Source organism: Vitis vinifera, chromosome 7 (genome assembly GCF_030704535.1).
Source record: "Vitis vinifera cultivar Pinot Noir 40024 chromosome 7, ASM3070453v1".
Classification (NCBI taxonomy): Eukaryota; Viridiplantae; Streptophyta; class Magnoliopsida; order Vitales; family Vitaceae; genus Vitis; species Vitis vinifera.
In genome coordinates this window covers 16790826-16812109 of record NC_081811.1, presented here as the reverse complement: position 1 = coordinate 16812109, position 21284 = coordinate 16790826, and the positions used below count along the sequence as shown (strand labels likewise).

At 30.4% G+C, this 21284-nt stretch overlaps 1 protein-coding gene across 4 annotated transcripts; it reads right to left on the bottom strand.

Annotated features, from left to right (window-relative positions):
- Nucleotides 1-976: 976 nt before the first annotated feature.
- On the bottom strand, nucleotides 977-13418 carry LOC100855254 (ethylene-responsive transcription factor-like protein At4g13040). 4 transcript variants are annotated; one of them, XM_059738079.1, is made up of 7 exons: nucleotides 13097-13418; nucleotides 11400-11455; nucleotides 10908-11038; nucleotides 7990-8059; nucleotides 3795-3975; nucleotides 1560-1681; nucleotides 977-1467 (listed from the first exon to the last, which is right to left on the bottom strand). In XM_059738079.1, the coding sequence occupies exons 2-7, from the start codon at nucleotides 11440-11442 to the stop codon at nucleotides 1331-1333; spliced, it is 684 nt and encodes a 227-aa protein (XP_059594062.1). In that variant the 5' UTR covers nucleotides 11443-11455; nucleotides 13097-13418; the 3' UTR covers nucleotides 977-1330. The 4 variants fall into 4 exon arrangements, with proteins under 4 accessions (XP_059594062.1, XP_059594061.1, XP_059594059.1 ...); XM_059738078.1 differs by having other exon boundaries at nucleotides 11400-11459; nucleotides 13097-13417; XM_059738076.1 differs by having other exon boundaries at nucleotides 7975-8059; nucleotides 11400-11459; nucleotides 13097-13415.
- Nucleotides 13419-21284: the final 7866 nt, after the last annotated feature.

Genomic DNA, 21284 nt, shown 5'->3' with positions numbered 1-21284 from the left:
TGATATAATCCAAATCTGACAAGTGTAAACTTCTAAAAAAATTAATAATTCAACATGGTATTAGAGTTTGGTTTGGCGGGAGATCTTGAGTTCAAGCCGTTTATATGTAATTTACATATTTGTTTCCCCCATTCAGTATATCTTTTAGGTGGTGTTTGTTTTTTTGGCTTTTTGCTGAAAACCATTTAGTTTTAGAATTTAGGTTGTTTGTTTTTTTACTTTTTCATGACTTATTATAAACTTTTTACTAAATAGAAAAAGCCAAAATATGTGGCTTTTTTTAAATAGAAAAAATAACACAATGATTTTTTTTACTTTTTAATACTTAATAGAAATAAAATACTACAAAACCAAACAACCTAATATTTAATACTATTAAGTATTAAGGTTCTATTTAGAATTAAGTAAAAAAACAAACACCACCTTAATTTGTTGTTCTTTGTCTATGTTTCGCTCTTTACACGTAGATATGAAGAAGCACGTGAGGGATAATTTGCAGTTCTTTGTCCGTGTTTGCTCTCTACCTGAGGGTAGGAGTTTGCATTTGAGGGATAATATATAGTTTGCAGGTATGGGGTTGCATGTTAGAGAGGGTGTTAAAATGTATTATATGCATATTAAACATGAACCCAAATCCTATGTAGATATGAAGTCGCATGTGAGTGACAATTTGCAGTTCTTGGTCTTTATTTGCTCTCTACGTGTGGGTAGGAGGTTGCATGTAAGGGACAATTTGAAGTTTTTTGTCTATGTTTGCTCTCCACATGCAGGTATGGATGCATGTAAGAGAGGATGTTAAAAAACATTATATGCATATTGAACCCGAACCCAAATCCTGTAAACTTCAACTTTAAGGAAAATTGGTAGCTCAATAAATAGAAGCTATTTTAGAAATGTCATAAATCATTCTGATGTATCTGTTCAGAGAAGCAAACTGAGAGTGGTGTGGTAGAAATGGTGAAGAGGACAGAAACAATGATGCATATAAACTGAGAAGCTTGTCATAGAGTTATTGTAGATCTGGGAAACAAAGCTATTTTAAGGATATGGAGTACAATAATCACTTCAGGCATTCACCTTAAAAGAAGTGAAGCATGAGAGTAATAGAATGGAGAAATATGGTGCTTCTGACTGGGTCTTATACTCACCTCCTTATTTGGATCAAAACTACCAAGGATCTGCTTACCATCTGACAATCAAATCCATCATCATTTGCCCTAAATAGGGGCTTTTATACACCAAAAAAAAAAAATCAAAGAGCCTGAGAAGCTAACACTTTTTTACTGTTTGAACCCAGACAGTTTAGCCTTGTTTCCAGACCACATATCTTTCAAGAGGCTGATGTATCTGGCTCTACATCTTCTGAAGCTGAGAAACCATTTGTGCCTTGCTCGCCCTCCACATCACTATTCTGCTGTGGAGGCTCAGAATGCTTCTGCAACCCTGCCCCAAGCCTTCTCTTGTGTTCTGAAATTTTTGTTTAAGGCAGTTCCATTTAGAGATCTAGGGGCAAAACTCTTTAAGGACATTCATAGTGAGTCACAAGACAGAAAGATTACTTTTGTTAGTGATTGCATGACGGGTCATTGCCAAGAACTCTTCCCATTTGAACTGCCTAAGTTCATCCTTCTCCTCCTCTGGAAGCTCGAAGTTGGGCTCTCTCCCGCACATAAAAGCAGCCCTGCAAATACACCAAGGAGGAATAACAAGATTAAACATGACTGTAACACATTTTAAGTTGACAGATTAAGGTATACTCTATTTTTCCCCCTTCTATTGTCCATATACATCTGACAAAAATCTTTATCCCCACCCTATTGTTGAGCTCATGTGATAAATGGGTGATGCCGTTTTTTATTTTGAATCAGATTTATTATCCTGTATTATGTATTTCCCATCTTCTAAACGTCTCCATTCATTTCAAAAGTCTCATAGCATGAAGCCCTAGTCTATTAGGAAAAATGGTTTTCTACTTTGTGGGCAGTTGATTGCCATGGCTCAGGAAAACACCAAAAATAAACATGCAAATGGTGGTTGCATGATTAGAGATGCTCTTTCTATGGTATTTGGTTGTGTAAGTCTACTGTAACTATACTTTCATTCTCATCTTAGCAAAATGTTATAATAAAAAGATTCTTGGAAGCATAATCTAGCAGTTTTGCGTTTTACCATCCACAATCCACATAAAAATACACCTTTTTGTTCTTCAAAGTATTATACTATATCTCGTTCAATTGGCATATCAATTGTTCGTGAATCCTTGTTTTTTATTAAACTTGATGAATCAACTCATACTGTTGGGAAGACACCAGAGAAATGGTTCATAACACCTGAAATCTTATGTTGTGAGGGGTTGATATGGATTTGGGACATGCCTATGGTTTGAATCTCCTAATATTTTTTTGCATGTGTATCAAAGAAAAAGAAAGCCTAACAAACACATCAAACTACTTTAAATTTCAATCTTAAAAAATCCATTAGGATGGTGCAAGTCATTAAGTAAAACCCGGAACCCAATATTACATATCATTGTAATCCAGTGACCAGTCCAAACTGCTATTGATAGTTTGAAGCCAATCAGATGAAAGATGAAGGTTACAAACATCAACTAGTGAGGGAAGTCTAAGGTAGTCAAGCTGGTCAACAAAAGCTTTGTTTGCATTTATCATTGATTTTGGACAACATATTTTCATAAATCCTCTTCATCATTTTACCATGTTCTTCCATTCTAAAGTTCCACTTGATTTAAGATAATTCCTGCAGTGAATTTTTTTAGTTAATTAGACTTTGAAAATCAAGTAGAACCAGAGTTTGAAGCTGATAACTAAGGGCTATTTTTAGCAAATTCTTTCTTGAAGTTCAGTTCCAGCACACTCAGGTATTTTCTTTTCTAGTGGAAGCTCTTGAACAAAATAGAGCCTCTTATAAATAAGTTAACCATGTACAAATTTGGTGTAAATGATCCAATAAATTGCAAGGATTTTCTGTGTAAACAAAGAAATGTTTCAAGTTGAATAAAAGGCAAAAGAACAGCTAAAAAGTGAAAAAAAAAAATGGAAAGAAAGAAAGAAAGAGTGCAGTTGAGACTGAGAAGGGACATGACGGCCAATTACTTATCAGATAATCTCTAGATTAAGCACATAGGAAAAAAGGAGATCTTGTCAATCCCAATTCTAGGGGTAAGGTTTTTGTGAGTTATGTTAATGGGGAATTTTTTGTTGCATTAATTATAATGCAACTTATAAAGTGATCTGAAATAGACTATATGGCTCTTCAGGCAAAAAACACAAGCACATTCCTTTATCATCCTTTTCTTTGTTCAATTTACAGACAGTGTTCTGCAATACAATCAAAATATCTACTTATGTTCAACAAAAATGCTCCTGACTAGATTTTTTTTTGTTAAATACAGGATGAAAAAACAAATCATTTACCACAGTTACAAGCCTTTCTCTTGTAGTGCAGAAAGCAAAACATATTTGTAACAACAAATGATAAGACGGTTAGAAGAAATAACACACATACAGACATATAGTGGGAAAGGTGTCCTTTTCACTCAAAAGGAAAAAAAAAAAAGAGAATATTTCTTCCATTTAATCAGCTTATACATGACAAATAAAAAGACATTTTTGCAAGCTGCAACTTTCAATTAAGAACTTTTACCCTTTGAACAAAGTTTCTGCAGAAATTAATCGTAATATAACAACCATAGACTACAATGCTAATAAAAACCCAAACGGCATCTCAAAAGTACCAACTATTGGTAGAAGCAAGATGGAATTCACTATAAATACCTGTCATACAGATGGGCAGCTTCTTCCTGTGAACCAACAGTTCCTAAGTGGATTTGTTTCTTGTCGACTTTTATTGCTGCCTGCCATTTCATATTCTTGAAATAGACACCTCTCATTACACATGGTTCCTGGTCTTGAAAATGCTTTCTCCGGTGTCGTTTTCTGCGTTTAATTTCTTGTCCTACAAATATAAAACTCAAAACATTAGTCAGACAAAGATATACAAAGGCATCAAAAAAAAAAAAAAAAAAAGTCACAAGAAAGTGTAGCTTCTTGGATGATCTGACAAGAAATAAACAATCCTACATAATTAATTAAGTTAAAAGAGATTCTTGGTATGGATTCAAAGTTTTCCTGTACATCTGCCTTGCAAACACCATTAGGTAACCAACATGGATTGATAGTAGCAGTAAGATAAGAATGTTAAATTAGAAGGGTGAGGTAAGAAGGCAGAGTGTTAATTTCTATGAATCTAAAGAGAAGTTCCATTCTCACAATTAACTATTGATGTCAATATGGTTAATCCAAAAACTTCTGTAGTTTAGTTTTAGCCAATTTGGTCATATATACTGTGGCGCTAACCTCATTTCCTCTTAGAATCAACATATTCATTCACTTGACAACATCCTGTAATAAGATAAGTTCAAAAGACGAATAACCATCACCCACCATGTCAGTTTCCTAAGCTTCTAAGATTTTGCTGTGTTGGTACATCCATGTAACATAGTGCTCATCTCCATGCTAATTGATGCTTATAAACCCAATAACATCTGACAATAAAGGAAGAGATGGTCCACCCACTACTATTTTATTATGCCACACACATCCACTGGGAATAAACCAAAGCCTACTAATCACATGGTCCACTGTCAAACACTTATCCAGAAGCACTGGACACTACACCTGAGCTCCATTGCATGCCCTTTAGGTCTATAATACTTCAAATCTTATGGGGAAGAATACGGGAGAGTCTAGACCAGAAGCTTGTTTAGAAGATTCTATGTGTTAGTTTCCTTTTAGAGTCTGTTTCTTTATTATTTATGAATCACAACCTTACTTTCTCTATTACTTGCTGTCCTAGGAAAATCCTCTTTTTTCCTTTTTCTTTTTTCTTTCTTCTTCTTTTTTTTTGGATAGGCAAACAGGATAGATTAAAGAGTGCCTAGCAACAATGGCCACAATTTCAGTACACTGGGAGTATACAGAGAGAGTGAAGATAAAAGTTGTATTTCTAGGAAAACCGTATCTGCTAGAAGCATGTTTTATTGGAGTATGCTTATGTGATACTAGGGCCTTACTTTCTTTCCTGTACAAAAGGTTCCTGGGATATGGAATATGAGATATCTTTGATTACAAATAGAACCAATTTTACTTTAATTGATTTCTATCTCCAAGCTTTTTCAGTTTACCCCTTTCTTTCATTCCTGTATAGAATTTGACAACCCATAAACAAAACTTGAGTCATGTTTGCTTGTTCCATTTTTTTTTCTTTATCATTATTCTATTATGTTACTTTGTTTGCTAATAATTACTCCCATTTGCATCAGCATCATCCACACAAAAATATTAACTTTTGATGGGTTCATGCATAGTAAATCTCCAAGTATTGCAGCTGGAAACAACAGATTAACCTTATTAATCAAAATCCTAGAGGAAGGTTTGATTTGTGTCACGTGCTTCTACGACAAACCATAATGCCATCCACTTATCTTGAAGCTTAATCTATTTGTTGTTTAGAATACGTTTGAGAGATGTGTTCATCCTGTAAGATATTCATTTCAGCTGCTTCACCCAGTATGCATGATCTTAGAGGCAATCCTATTCTTGGTTTGGTTTCATTCTCAAACTAAACCACCATATTCAGATGATACATGATGATGTTCTCTGATGTTTTGACCTTGGAAGGGATAACAGGATTATCTTCAGATTCATTGGAACAAAGGATTTTCAATTCCAAGACCCTGTTTAGATTGAGTTTTTAGAAGGCAAAAGCTCATTTTTAGATCCACTAGTAGTTTCTATCTGTTTGGATGATTCTAATAAAAGTGCCTTCGGTTTTAAAAATGTTTGCAAATTGCGGAAACCCTTTTTGAGCTTATATGGGAAGGTGCTTCATATTTAATGAACCTTCCAGGACACCATGATTGCTCTTTTGGAATCATTTAGGAAAACTCGTGAAAGGCTTGTTTGGGATAGCATTTGACTTCTACATTAGGTAGTAGAAGTAGAAATCGTTACTTTTGTTGTGCCATTGAATTTTATGTTTGGAAACTACATTTTAAAAATGATTTTTTAATTAAAAATGAGGATAATTTTGAAATTCTTAAAAAAATTAATTAAATAAAGGAGGTATGGGGATTTTGAGTTCCCGCCCAAAGGAAGATCCAAAAAAAGCCTGATGGTTTGACACAATTCCTTTGAAAATGTTAGGTCAGACACAAACATATAGCTAGGTTGGACCTGTTCAGATGGTAGTTGCTGATCATGGATCTCGATTTCCTGGAACTCTGGATAAGGTATTAAGGAAGCAAAATAAGAGCATCTATCCATGATCATTATACAATCAGCAAGCTAAGAAAACAAACCAAAAACTGATGACAACTTCGCAACAAACTCTAAACAAATAAGAAAAGGATCCGCACGGTAAATTGATAAAATGTTCATGCTCATAAGCAGAGGCTACTAAACCTATTCAGTAAAATCCCAACTTCAACAATGGTTTGTGAAGAGGAAATCTAAACAGAGTGTCCATTATCATGGCTATTGCTAAAGCCAGAATTTTGATCTGGTCACATTGCATGATAAAAGGATGCAGACTATGAAGCACACCAACTTGTATGAAACTCACATGATGATTAAATTAAATAGGAAAGACAAAGAAAGGTGTTTCCAGGATAGAGAATACTGCTTAAAGAGGCCAATCATGTAAACAGGAGTGCATCTGCATCTAAACTTGCTGTAAACTATGATGATGAGATGAGATCTATGCAATTAAGGAGACCTTCCATATCAGCTACCACTAGATTGTAAATCAATGAAGTTTTGGATTGGAATAATCAACCAATTGCAAGAGTGCTTGATCTTTTTTATTACTGTTAAAGCACGTCATGAATTCATCCAAAATAGTGAACTTGATATCCATGATTGACTTTGACACCTGCCTTATGTAGGTGCTGATAAGATGTTGCAATTACTTTCAATTAGATTCTAAATCAACAAATTTGGAGCTTAATCAAAATTTTCTAAGAACTATGCTCCAGTTCAAACCAATTAACTTCCCGAGGCAGTGATTAGTCCTTGCTCTTTAGCAATTGGTTTTCCGAAGACCAAGCTTAATCAAGGAATAGTTGGTATCTTAAGCCAAAGGAGGTAAAAGAAAACTAGGATTTTTGGATCAAGACTTCGGTTTTTCTCTTAAACAGCCAACACAGTAGATATAAGTTTCGAAAAAGAGTCACAGATTTGCTACTACTTTGGATGAGGAGTAATTGATGTTACTACCAGGCAAAAAATTAATTGAATGTAAGGGTTTTACATCATTCATAAACCTGAGGCGACCATATTTCTGATTTCTCTTGAGTAAAGCATTCACAAACATGATCTCTGAATTAAACATATCATCTGCATTCGAACATCCTCAATACCTAAAGTTCTTCTCTTATTGTCATAGCATGTCTTGCAAGATGTCGTTTCTATCTCCTAACAATAAGCAATCCAAAAGTCCAAACATGAAAAGCAATTAAAGGCCACTGTTGGATTGCAAGATTGTGACTGATATAATTCCATAACTGAATACTGTTTTAAGTGTAAAACCAGCATTTTCAATCTAGTGGGTGTTAGATCATTTCAAAGAATGAGATCCCCAAGTTTGCAGGCATATTCAAGTGTAGTACTGTGGCACTTTCTCTAATTGTCCCCAGGTTTTGCCTTTTAAAATCTCTGCTTCCATCATATTACGCCAACAATCTGTAAAGACTAAATAAAAACAGTTTTTGTGTGTATGCATAGACATCCACAGTTCTTTTTTCTTCTTCAATGTGACAGTTACAAAGAAGTAAGTGAAAACAAAATCAGAGGAAAGATGTCATAGGTCATAATAGAGGTTATTGATAGATAATTTTGAGTACACAAGGTCAAAATGATTTAAATGTAATAAAAACAATTCTATAGGAAGACAAACCTGAAAATGGCTTACTATGCTGCTCTTTTGATGAGCTAGAACCAGATACATTCGAGGATCCAGGACCTACTTTCGCGGAATTTACCTGGGAGACAACATCGACTAATATAAATGTAAGTGTAAATTATAAGATGGTTCACATGCATCTCACTGGCTACCATTGCATTAAAGAAACAATTAATTTAATGCGCCTCAGTTTTTTACAGCAATGGCCAAGGAGAATATAAACATACATACATTATATATATATATATAGAGAGAGAGAGAGAGAGAGCAGGAATAGTGCAATAGGACTGGCTACCATTGCATTAAAGAAACAATTAATTTAATGCGCCTCAGTTTTTTACAGCAATGGCCAAGGAGAATATACACATACATACATTATATATATATATATATATATATATATAGAGAGAGAGAGAGAGAGAGAGAGAGAGCAGGAATAGTGCAATAGGACTCTTTGTCGTTTTATCCAATTGATAAAACCAGATAATATAGTATATGGTTGTTTAACCATTGGTTATGATCAATTGCATCCGAAATTTTTAGGATTGGAGACTCAATGCTGATCTGTCATTCTAGCCTATCAAAAGCCATGTCTATATAATCAGCCTTCTTTCTGGCCAACAATGTCCAACCCACTTCGAACTAGACTTGCCAAAGGCCAGCACCCAAAGATTCATCATATTTTGAATTGCACTCTCATGACATGCATTGATGACTTTCCTACCTTGGAAAATTCAGATTGAACTTATAAAAGCCCATCAAGTATAAGGAAATCTAGAAAAGAAACTATAATTATTACAGTTGGATACTCTCCTATTTTTTCATCAAGTAAACCTGAACCTCATTCACCTTAGAAATGAGGGACTACACATAGAAACTATAAATACAATTCTTTGTGTGTGTGAGTGCATGACCATGTGTGAGTGTTCAAATAAGAAGAGAATCTTTCACAGAATGGAGACACCCAACCTCTTTTCAGGATGGAGATTTACCTCTCCTACCTTCAATAAAAGAAAGTGCATGATACACCATGAACAAACTACCTCAACAATCACAGATGCTAATCATAAATTACTTAATCATGCATCTATTCATGCTTATGCATAGATGGGATGCCCACACAAACACAAATATGAAGCAAAGCAGAACATAAAATAATGCACATTTTAGACTTTGAATAAATAAATAAATAAATAAAGATTGCATCCTAAGTGCAATTATTTTTTGGTTTTTTCTTTTTCTTTTTTTTTTTCAAGGCAAGCAAGGGTATAATTAATAGAGCCAAGCAAGGAAGTGCCAAAGTACCTACAAATGCACCAAAAGGCAAAGACAAGAAGAAAAAAAAAACAAAAAACAACTCCCTCCCCTAAGCGAGATTGCATAAAAAATGCTATGCAACAACAACAAAGAAAATTCGTTTTCAAGGGAAATCAGAACATTATCTGACAGGATTAAAATATTGTACATCATACCCTAAATAAAAGTCTTAATTTCTATTAGTATTCAGTACGGACAAGTGAAAAGTCCAAGTGCCCAATTTCTTTCCTTTTGGATTGCTGAGGAAACACCCTAATACATGTATGCAGATTCATAAAAATATACCAATTTTCTTCAGGGCCTTCCCATAAAAAATGAATCTTGATCATAGGCGACAGGAAGAAATGCTGTTGATCTATGCACTCCCCTTACTACATCAAACAAATAAGGCTCCAGTGAAGGTTTTGCAAATATCAGCTCTTGTTTTTACGGTTCTTCTGAATAGCCCTCTGTATTTTGGTAATCCTCCACTCCTACTGATGTTCTCTAAAATTCTCGTCAAATTCAACTGAAATTTACTTAATTCAATTCTGTATTGGCAGATTGGCTATCCACCCCTTTTAATCCTGAGACCTTTTAAATGAGATCTTGGATAATGACAAAACAAATGAGATGGTGCTACAGAAATCCAATAAGCTTATACAGTCTCTCATTGATGTGTTAGTTTCAAATTCTGCCCACCCAATCCCACAAGATAAAAGGGAAAATTTAGCTAAAATAAAATAATGGAAGAATAATGGGGGAGAAATTAATAAAGCCACACAGCTTCACAACTTCCACATCTCAATCACCACTCCAATCCAGTCCAACTTCACAAATTTTAGTAATGACAAACCCATATTCTGAGAGATAAGATGCAATCAAGCAAAGAGCAAGGAAAAGTTTTAAAATTAGGTAACTGACATGCATATGTAGATTAGAAGAATCTCAAATCTAGTAAAAATGAGCAAATCAAGTGCTGGTAAAGCTTCCAAGAGATAACTCCAAAAAAAAAAAATAATGAGATAACATGGAACTCCAATGCATTCATTGAACAAGCACAAAATCAAATTATAATGATTACATTCCATGCATTCAGAGAAGATTAATCACCATTCCTTGTACAAGCCAGTTAATGTCGAGGTGTGGTAATAATATGAAGGTTACAGTTTTCAAGTTATATTATTTTTTTCGCATTAGGCCTAAATTAAAAATGATAATACTCCTGAAACTTGATTATCTGCTACAAGATTTTATCTAAACCAGCCATCCAAGTGCAGATGTTATTTTTGAGGTTATATGCAAAGAGCGGGCAAGCCTATGGTACTAAATATCTTTAGATGGGAATGAAAACTCCCTACAAAGCATTACTCAATGGAAAAGTACAAGCTGTTCTCCCTTACCACAATACAACCAATTCACTTTCCATGGGACATCTAAATGTTCCCTCAGTAGCTTACAATCGACTAAAAGTATCATTTGATGGCACACAATGAACAGATTTATGTAAAAACCTTAATGATGTTAATATATGTGACGCATGTTAACAAAATGCAAGATAGATTAGCAGGAAAGATCGGAGAGGATGTAATAAAATGAACAGGAATAGAACTATAAGAATCCGTACTTACCACTATTGGTTGTTTAGCATCATCAGAAGGCACAGGTTGCACACTGAATGGTCTTGCCGGTTGGACATGATTGACAGGAGCATTACCATTCTCAGAAAACTTAGGAAGTGGAGCTAGAAAAGAAGCGCGTCCTACAAAGACCCCTTTGATATGTTAAACACAGTTGACAAACACAATAAAACTAATAAAATAGATTCTTGAATGGCAAAACCCCCAACTTCTCCTGTTCTTTGCATCAGCAACAGTACACATGCTTTTTGATAACAATCTACAAGATGACAGAAAATCACTTCTTTGTTCTTTCTAAGAAGCCATTTCCAGGAAACAGGCTGAGAATGCCAGCTTCTTATGCCCATGCTGGGTAAACCCATAAACAATATTTCCCATGAATCTTATTATTTCTAATATTAAGAGAGTTTAACCACTCATTAAGGGGACAATTCAAAAAGCACTTCATCATGTCGCAAAAACTAAAATTCATAGTATGTGTACCAGCACAAAGTCCCAGGTTTTTGCGCCTCCTTAAGCTCACCATAGTTCACCCCAACCTTCCTAATAAGAATGCACAATGGTTAAGTTGATGGCCTTAAGGAATTATAAACAATTACGAACAGAAAGACATGCGAAAGCAAGATTCATATGAAGCACAGGAACAACTCTTAAAACTATCGTGCAATGAAATATTACCATTTTAATACTTAAAAATGTAAAAAAGAAAATAAAGAACAGAACCATGCTAGATAATTACAGAAATAACACCAGTGGATAAGTAAACAAAATTATCTTTCGAGGATAAACAAAGGGAGAATGAGGAAAGACATGATTGTCTATCAAATAAAAAAGACGTGGTACCCTTGTGACTTTAATTGCATTACTAGATCACCAGATAGCCGCATTAAAACCGCATTTACTTTGCTTCAGTAGATGGATGATTGGGTGAGATAAATTCCTTGATTTAGATAAAAATGTGGGTCAATGAGAGAACTACATATTGACGGCAAAGCCATACATCCAGAAGAGATAACTTCCTTGATTTAGCAGAACATACGGGCAATTAGGAGAATTGTGCATCAAAAGTGAAGTTAGGCAGTGATGGAAAACCCAATCAGGTATAGCATCATGCAGATAAGGTTGGTGGAGCAAATTATGATCATACACCAAAAACTATTCCCGAATAAGAAATCATGTAGGTCATTTTCAAAACCGTTATAGCAATATGAGCTGTAGATTTCTGAAGTACTGTTTATAAAGATATTGCAGCTCATCAGGTTAATGAAAACCCTGTGCTGCTCATCACTCAACAAGGCATATTTAACTCCAATTCCTACCACCCGGAGCATCTCAATTCGCCAAAACAAACAAGAGGTATACTAACATTCACGAGCATTCAGGGATTTTCATGACAAAGAAAAGCAGCAATGCATACCAAACTCAAGCCATATCAGAAAACATAGCTAGAAGCCTAACAGTAGTTTCCCTTTAAAGCTGTATCGAAAGACATGAGCAGTTCGGATTCAGTATGCCATTTAGCAAAAGGGCCAGAAGAATAAAAGGCATTGATACCAATATTATATAAACCAGTCCCATATGGGAATAAGAAGACAAAAAAACTAGTACAAACACCCAAAAGCTTCCATAAAACGATTATATCCTCTCCCTTTCGGGCAAATCTGTATTCAAAATTCTTGAAAATTACAGAGCATTCGTGGGTTGGGGAGCAGGGTGACAAAACCTTAAACCCCATAAAAATTTCTGCATTTTCTGGGAGCCAAACACCCCATTCACGAATTGCATAAACTAACCCCAATTCACTCATCCTGCCAACTGGAATTGGAACTCAAAGACAGTAACACAAACACCCAAAGCCTTGCTTGCGAAGAATTTTCCAATCTCAGTCCTTGAAAAACAAGTCAACCCCACCAACCTACCACCTTTCACAAAAACGGAGAGCCAAAAACAAAGAAAAACAAGCCCAACCACAAGACCGAACTCCAAATACAAAGTCACAACACAAAAATCAAGAGAAACCCACATAGCCAAACAAGCACAACATCAAACCCATGAAAGCAAAATGCCTTTTTTATGAGTCCCACTACAAGCCACCAATTGGACAGCAAGAAGAGCATCAGAGAGGGGAAAAGAGAGAAGCAGAAGGCAACCATTTTGAAGTGAGAGGAGTAGGTGGGTACCTGAGAGGGGAGAGACAAGGGTGGTGGTGGTGATGGTGGTGACGGTGACGGTGGTTGTGGGAGCGTAGAAACCGAGGAGAATCAGAGGGAGTTGGGGTGAAATCTGAAGGGGTAGTGAAGAAAAAAGGGAAGGTGGTGGTGTTGTGAGGCTGTAGAGAGAGAGAAAGAGAGATTGTTGCTCATGCATCTACCACCTTTTGTTGTTATTTCTCATCATCTCATTATGTCCTGTTTGGAGAGAGAGAGAGGAAGGTGGTGGTGGTGGTAATGGTAGAGAGAGAATTAACAAAAAAACAAAGCGAGAGAGAAGGGTTGAATTGAGAAAGGCAACGTATGCGCTACTATGTACTTTAGCTTGTTCATTTCCAATTACGCCCTTCTTATATCGCATCTAGGACAAACACGTCCTAGGTTTTTTATGGCCCCCTTCAATTTACCTTTTTGCCCTTCACTTATCTATCACCAAGTCATGCTACAAAAGTCTCTCAATAATATTATTTAATAAACATCACTTACTAAAATAATGTTATTTTTTCGAGCATTCTAAATATATATATATATCAATCAGTCTCTTTAATCATTTTTTATGAAAAACTTATCGAATGATTTTGTCAAATTTTAAAAAATTAAATAAATATTGAGCTGGTTGGACCAAATTCTCCTAAACTCGTTTTTAAAAATTATTTTTTACTATTTAACTTAGAAAACAAGTCTTAAAAAATATATCCAAATAGACCCATATTTTTCTTTTGTTTTTAAAAATTGGTGAAAATAATTCCTACTTAGAACTTGTTTGAATAGTGTGATTTAAAAATAATTTTTTATTTTTAAAAACAAAAAATTGTTTTCAATTTTTTTTATATTGTTTAATCATTGTTTTTTGTAAATAATTTTTAGAAATAAAATGAAATAGAGAATATTCTTTAGAAAATAAGTAAAAGTTATTTTCATCAATTTTTTTAAAATAAAAAGAAAATATAAGTCTGTTTGGTTATGGTTTTTTTAAACTTGTTTTTAGAAATTGCTTTTAAGTTAAAAAATAAAAAACAGTTTTTAAAAACAAGTTTTAAAAAATATGGTCAAACGGATCCTCATTATTAAAAAATTATTTTCTATTTCATTTTATTTTTAAAAATTATTTTAAAAAAAACAACAGTAAAACAATATTAAAAAATTTTAAAAACTATTTTTAAATGATGTTGCAAACAGGCTCTATGTCGTAAATGTGTTGAAAAGATAATAGTCATAAACATTTTTTTTAGAGTTGCAATTACTCTTCTACCCTGATATTTAGAAGGGTTTAATTATTGGTTAATGTGTGATATTTATGTAGGGTTTAGGGAACAAAAATTTACAAATTTTGATTGGGGAATGTGCCACTTGCCCTAAACTTGAGGCAGTCAACATGGATTTTTCTTTTTAAATACCCAATTAGGCATCCCAACTACAATTCATTAGTTCAACCATCCTTACCAATAGTCTTCAAAATCTAATAAAAAAAAAAAATGAGTAATTGTAAATTTTTTGTTATAGTATCATAATGTTATTAGAGTAAAAATTGTGCACCAAAAATTAATTTTTGATTAAATTTTCTAATTTTAGGAGGAAAATATATCATCTTATGAGACAAATTTGTCTAATTTATAGTAACTAAAACAATATTTTAAAAATTACTTCATTATGATTTTTCATATTGTAATTTTGAAATTTACTTAAAGATAGGTTTTATTTAGGGATGGACCCATCTAAGATTGGGAATAAAATACATATTTTTATTATTGAATAATAGAAAATTTATTTGACTATGAGTCACCCTTTATTTTTGTTTGATGTGGAAATTAAAGACCTAATGGAGTTGTCAACATCTCCCTCAATTTCCACATTATTATTGAGTCAATATGTGAGAGGTTGTCACAATAATGCAGGCAGCCCTAGCTGCTCCATGTGAGGTCCACAAGAAAATTGCCCTCATCCTCCTCTTATTTGCAAACACAAGGAAAATAAGAGAGAGTTTCGCAATATTTTTAGGAATCACTTTTAACTTAAAAAGTTTTTTTTAAAAAGAAACTAAAGCTTTGTTTTATAACTGTTTTCGATAATAGTTTTTTGTTCTTCATAACAAAAAATACAAAAGAAACACTTTTAATAATTAGAAAACCGTTTTTTGTTTTTAAAAATAAAAAACATGATATTTTCAGATAACATCTTTTAGTTGTTTTCACTTGTTTTTTAAGAACTATTTAAAAATAATAATTATACAAACATGTAGAATGATTAAAAATAAAACATTAGACATAAAAATTATTTTAAAAATATATTAAATATATTTTATGTTTTCAAACATACTTTTGCTTTACAAAACATTAGACTTTCAAAAATTATTTTCAAAAACTATTTTTTAAAACAGTTACTAAATAGAGACTAGTATTTGACAAAATTTAAAAAATATTTTTAAAAATCTGAAAAATCACTTATAGTCACTTATAGAGAAATATTTTATAAATGATTCTTTTAAAAGTAGTTGAAATAAAAACCCCGTAAAACCTACTCTAACTTCATCCATTTTTTGTTTTTGTCTTATATGGGTGATTACAATTGAGGCTACTTGCTTTTTTTCCCAATAAATCATAGGTATAAAAAAATTATATGATTTGAAAACAAAAATTCCTAGAAAAAAAAATGGAAATAATGGTACAATAATGCTATTAAGCCTTGATTCCTATAAATTAATTACTCAAATTTGAATTTATTGTGACCATATATAGTTGACAAGACAAATCTTACACTTCAATTTCAAATAGTTAATTATTGCAATTTTATTGGAAAATTGGGACTTAAAATGGGAACTTGAAGAAAAGATCATCCAAAGATTGAGGATTATTACAATGAAAAAATGAAAATCAATATTGAAAGTGAATGTTTTGGACAATACTAAAAAAATAAAAAAAGAAGAAAAATATTGGCAATCATTAATATAAGATTTTTTTATTAAAATTTGCACAATAACAAAATTTGAAATGGGTTGCTTTTTATGAATTTAAATACAACATTTTTTTTAATGTTAAGTTATAAAAATGTAGTTACAATTTTCATATAAATTAGTTATAACTTATAAGTAAATAAATGCTTAAAAAAAAAGGATGTTACAGTCAAATGATATATTTTTGTAATGTCATGGGGAATAAGAGGAATTTATTTTAGTTAATTTTATCATTAATATTTAATAGGAATAATTTTTTATTTATTTTACAATTTCATTATTAGCATTTGAAAAAACAAAGAAATGGATATTTATCATTATTAGAATTGAAAGGAAAGAAATAAAAAATAAATAAAAAAATAAAGAAGTTACACTAACAAATGATTAATAGCTTGGATGGAATTCATATGTCATGCTATGTTTTGGAAGAAACAAAAAAGAGAAAAAATAAAAATAAAAATATATTAAAAAAAGGAAAAAGGTAAGAAAAAATTATTAATATTTTATTTGATTTTCATTGAAGTGAATGAAATTTTTTTATTAAATAGTTATTTGGATATATTTTTATTTTTAGTTTTTAAAGAAAAAATTATAAATGTAACAACTCTACAAGATTTACCTTAAAAAAAATAATAATAGTTTCTAAAATCAGTTAAAATATTTACTAATTCTAAAGTAAGTTTCAATGGAGAAATTATATGTGCATTATATTTCACATGCTAGAATTTATATATAGGTGAAAGGAAATTAAAACTTTTTTTTTCCTCTCGGAAGACATGTTTTTTAATAGATACGTATCTTGTATTTTAAAGACACAACCTCTTCAAAAGGACTAGTTTAGTGTTCTAAAGACACATCTCTTCTAATAGTACCAATAAAATTTACAAATAAAGATCCTGTGGGTTATTTTGTCTTTTTATTTATTTAAAAAATCATAATTTAAATGAATGTGAAGATATTATTTTTATTTTTAAAAATAGGAAATAAAAAATATATACAAATAAACACCAAGGTTATGTTTGGTTTCTGAAAAGCACTAGGAAAAGAAAAAAAAATATTAAAAAAATAATTTTCTCATATTTTATTTGATTTTCATTTAAGTGGATGAAAATTTTTTATTAAATAGTTATTTGGATATATTTTTATTTTTAGTTTTTAAAGACAAAAATTTATAAAAATGTAGCAACTCTACAAGATTTACCTTAAAAAAAATAATAATAGTTTCTAAAATCAGTTAAAAATTGAGGGATCAAAAAAAAATTACTAATTCAAAAGTAAGTTTTAATGGAGAAATTATATATGCATTATATTTCACATGCTAGAATTTATATACAGGTGAAAGGAAATTAAGATTTTTTTTTCCTCTCGGAAGACACGTTTCTTAATAGATACGTATCTTGTATTTCAAAGACACAACCTCTTCTAAAGGACTAGTTTAGTGTTCTAAGGACACATATCTTCTAATAGTCACCAATAAAATTTATAAATAAAAATCCCATGGGATATTTTGTTTTTTTATTTATTTAAAAAATCATAATTTAATTGAATGTGAAGATATTATTTTTATTTTTAAAAATAGGAAATAAAAAATATATACAAATAAACACCAAGGTTATGTTTGGTTTCCGAAAAGCACCGGGAAAAGAAAAAAAATATTAAAAAAATAATTCTCATATTTTATTTGATTTTCATTGAAGTGAATGAAATATTTTTATTAAATAGTTATTTGGATATATTTTTATTTTTAGTTTTTAAAGACAAAAATTTCTAAAAATGTAACAACTCTACGAGATTTACCTTAAAAATAATAATAATAGTTTCTAAAATCAGTTAAAAATTTGAGGGATCAAAAAATTTTTACTAATTCAAAAGTAAGTTTCAATGGAGAAATTATATATGCATTATATTTCACATGCTAGAATTTATATACAGGTGAAAGGAAAGTAAGACTTTTTTTTTCCTCTCCGTATCTTGTATTTAAAAGACACAACCTCTTCTAAAGGACTAGTTTAATGTTTTAAGGACACATCTCTCCTAATAGTCACTAATAAAATTTATAAATAAAGATCCCATGGGATATTTTGTTTATTTATTTATTTAAAAAATCATAATTTAAATAAATGTGAAGATATTATTTTTATTTTTCAAAATAGGAAATAAAAAATATATACAAATAAACACCAAGGTTATGTTTGGTTTTTGAAAAGCACTAGGAAAAGAAAAAAAATATTAAAAAAATAATTTTCTTATATTTGGTTTTATTATGAAAAATATGAAAGAAAGTCAAATATAATTAAAATTATTAAAAAATTTAAATATTTTTAAATTATTTAATATTTACACAGAAAAGTTAAATAAATAAATAAAAAATAAAAATAAAAATAGTATATAAAAATAATTTATTGATTTTAAATCTATTTTTTTAATTTTCATTCACATTTCCTTTTTATTTTTTTTCTTATATTTTCCTTCGAACCAAAACATAACCTAAGGAATATCATTTTACTAATATTTTCTATAAGAAGATTAAGAGAAAATGTGGTATTTTCCCTCCCATTTTCCTTAACATTTCTTTTACCCTTTTTCACGATATTATAATTTTAAAAAATTATTTTCCTCTTAACACTTTTTTTTTCTTTGATAATCTTAGTAGTTTAACCTAATTTGCCAATTCCTTACCCCTCTCTCTCTATGCACACCATATGGGCCACAACCATGGAACCCTAGAAATTTTTCCATATTTATTATTCAAATTAATGCTAATTTTCTCACCAAACAACCACTTTCTCTAGATTTTTTTTTTCCTTTTAGATTCTATGTAATTAATGGTCAATTAGAAAGACAACAACTTTTTGTTCAACTTCTTTGAGATAATATAAAAGTTTTCAAGGGGTGTTTTGGTATTTTCCTCTAATTATTATTTTTCAAATGGAAAGGGCAATTATGTAAATGAAAAAAGAAAAACATAAAAATGTGGAGTTTAGAAAGGAGGAAGGGACAGTTTGGGAAATGGAAAATTAATGTTAAGAGGAGGTGGCACAAAGGCCTACCCAATTATTAATAGTGTGGGTTGGTTGGTAGCACAAAGAGAAAGGGGGAGAGAGAGAGAGAAAGGAAAGAGTTTTTAGAGCGAGAGACATTTGTAGAGAGAGAAAGGAAGCACCGACGATGCCCTGATTGGATGGGCGGCCTGCCTTCTAAGCCTTTCTCTCCAGATAACGTCCCCTTAACCCTAACCCTAACCCTAACCCTCTCTCTTAATTATTTACTAAATTTTTATTTAATTATTAATTGCTTCCACAAATTCTCCCCTGTAATTTCCTCTGTACTCTCGGCATTATCTCCACGCAAACGTCTTATTTATCTCGCAAACATACAATTTTTGTTATCACTTTTCGATCGCCCATCACGTCAACAAATAATTTAATTTAAAAATAATAAAAATAATAACTTTACTATAAAAAATATGAATATATATTTGATAATTAAAAAATTATTTTTTATTTTTTATTCTTAAAATAAAAATAAAATATTTTCAAATAACATCTTTTAATTATTTTATAATTGTTTTTTTAAAAAATTTTACAAACATATAAAATAATTTAAAAAATATTAGAAATAAAATTTATTTTTTAAAATTTATTTAAAAATGATTTAAAAGTCTTTTGTTTTATAAAACATTATTAAATAAATTTCAAAAAAATTTAGAATTATTTTCGAATCATCAAATAGGATCAAAATTATTTTGAAATTTTTAAAAAATTATTATGATATTTTTAAAATTTTTAATTAAATAAAAATTTGATTTTCTTATTTTAAGATAATATATAATTTTATTTGCTTCTCTAAAATTCAATTAGATGATATTTAAAAAATTACAATTATATCTAAATATTCTTAAAAATTATGTAATTGTTTTTGGCATATAAGAAACTTTTTCAAAGCATAATATTGCTTTTTTGTTTTTCATTTTTCTCTATTAAGATTAATTTAGCTTATTTGAAATATAAAGTAATATTTTAAGGGTTCTAATATGTTAATGGTAGTGATTTTAGAAAACGTATTTAATTTAAAATGTGTTTTTTTTTTAAAAAAAATATAGGTGTTGGGAAAACTTAAGAAATACTTGTAAAAATTTGAAAAATCTATTGGAATATTAAAAAATCATTAGTAATGTTTTTATGGAAAAACATTTAAGAGATGATATTTCTAAAAACACTTTTAGAAAAACATTTTCACCGAGAATGCTTTGAGTAAAAATACTGCTAAATGCACTTAGGGTGTGTGTGTGATAGTGATTTTAGGAAACACTTCTAACATTTCAACACTTTAAAATTTTTATTTTTTACGTTCCAAGGTAATTCTAGAAAATATTTTTAATTTTTTTAATATTTAAAATTTTTTATCTTTCAAATATTAAAAAGATTTTGAAAAAGTTAAAAGACTTTGTGTTTAATTTTCAAATCTAATAAGAATAAACTGATTTTTATTTTAATGGAAATCTTTTTTGAAAATAGTCCAAAATAATTTATTTTAATTATTTTAAATCTACAATTTTGGAACGTAAGATAAATTAATTAAACTATTGCAAGAAACCATTTATTTTACAAAACATTTGGTAGATGAGTAAATGAGTATTTGGTCAACCAACTTAATAACTTAAAATGATTACAAAGTCATTAAGTAAATTAAATATGTTTGAGAAAATAATTTAATAATATGACTTAAATTCAAAAACAATTTTAAGTAACAAGTAAAAATAATTAACTTATTCTTAAATCCATATTTTATTTTTTATATTCTTATTTCTCATAATTACTTTCACGATCTTCTTTGCTATCACAACTTCAATCGATACTTGATCTCCTTCATCATAATTATAATTTATGTTGATAAATATATCAATTTGATGATTTAAAATAAATTTTAAATTAATTTTATCAAATAATCTTAATATTTAAAATAAAAATTAAGTAATGAGTTTTAAATCACTAACTTAAATATAATTTAACTTAAATTTAATAAAATTATTAAATAATAAGTATTAAGTTTTATCAAACACGATTATTTTCTAATTTTTAATCATTCATTGTCGTATGATTAATTTGAGAAAAAAAAGTGATGAAAATAAAATAAACAGAAATAAAGCAACGTTTTAACATATTGTATTTGGGTTCTGATGATTTGATGTGGGTCAACGTGGAGTGT

Excerpts from the sequence above, each read along its gene's own strand:
- LOC100855254 (XM_059738076.1), bottom strand. The coding sequence starts at position 11,442 with ATGGTGAGCTTAAGGAGGCGCAAAAACCTGGGACTTTGTGCTG. Across the intron at positions 1,682-3,794 it reads GCTGCCCATCTGTATGACAG|GGCTGCTTTTATGTGCGGGA; the intron begins GTATTTATAGTG and ends GTGTATTTGCAG. Across the intron at positions 1,468-1,559 it reads TCATGCAATCACTAACAAAA|AACACAAGAGAAGGCTTGGG; the intron begins GTAATCTTTCTG and ends CAAAAATTTCAG.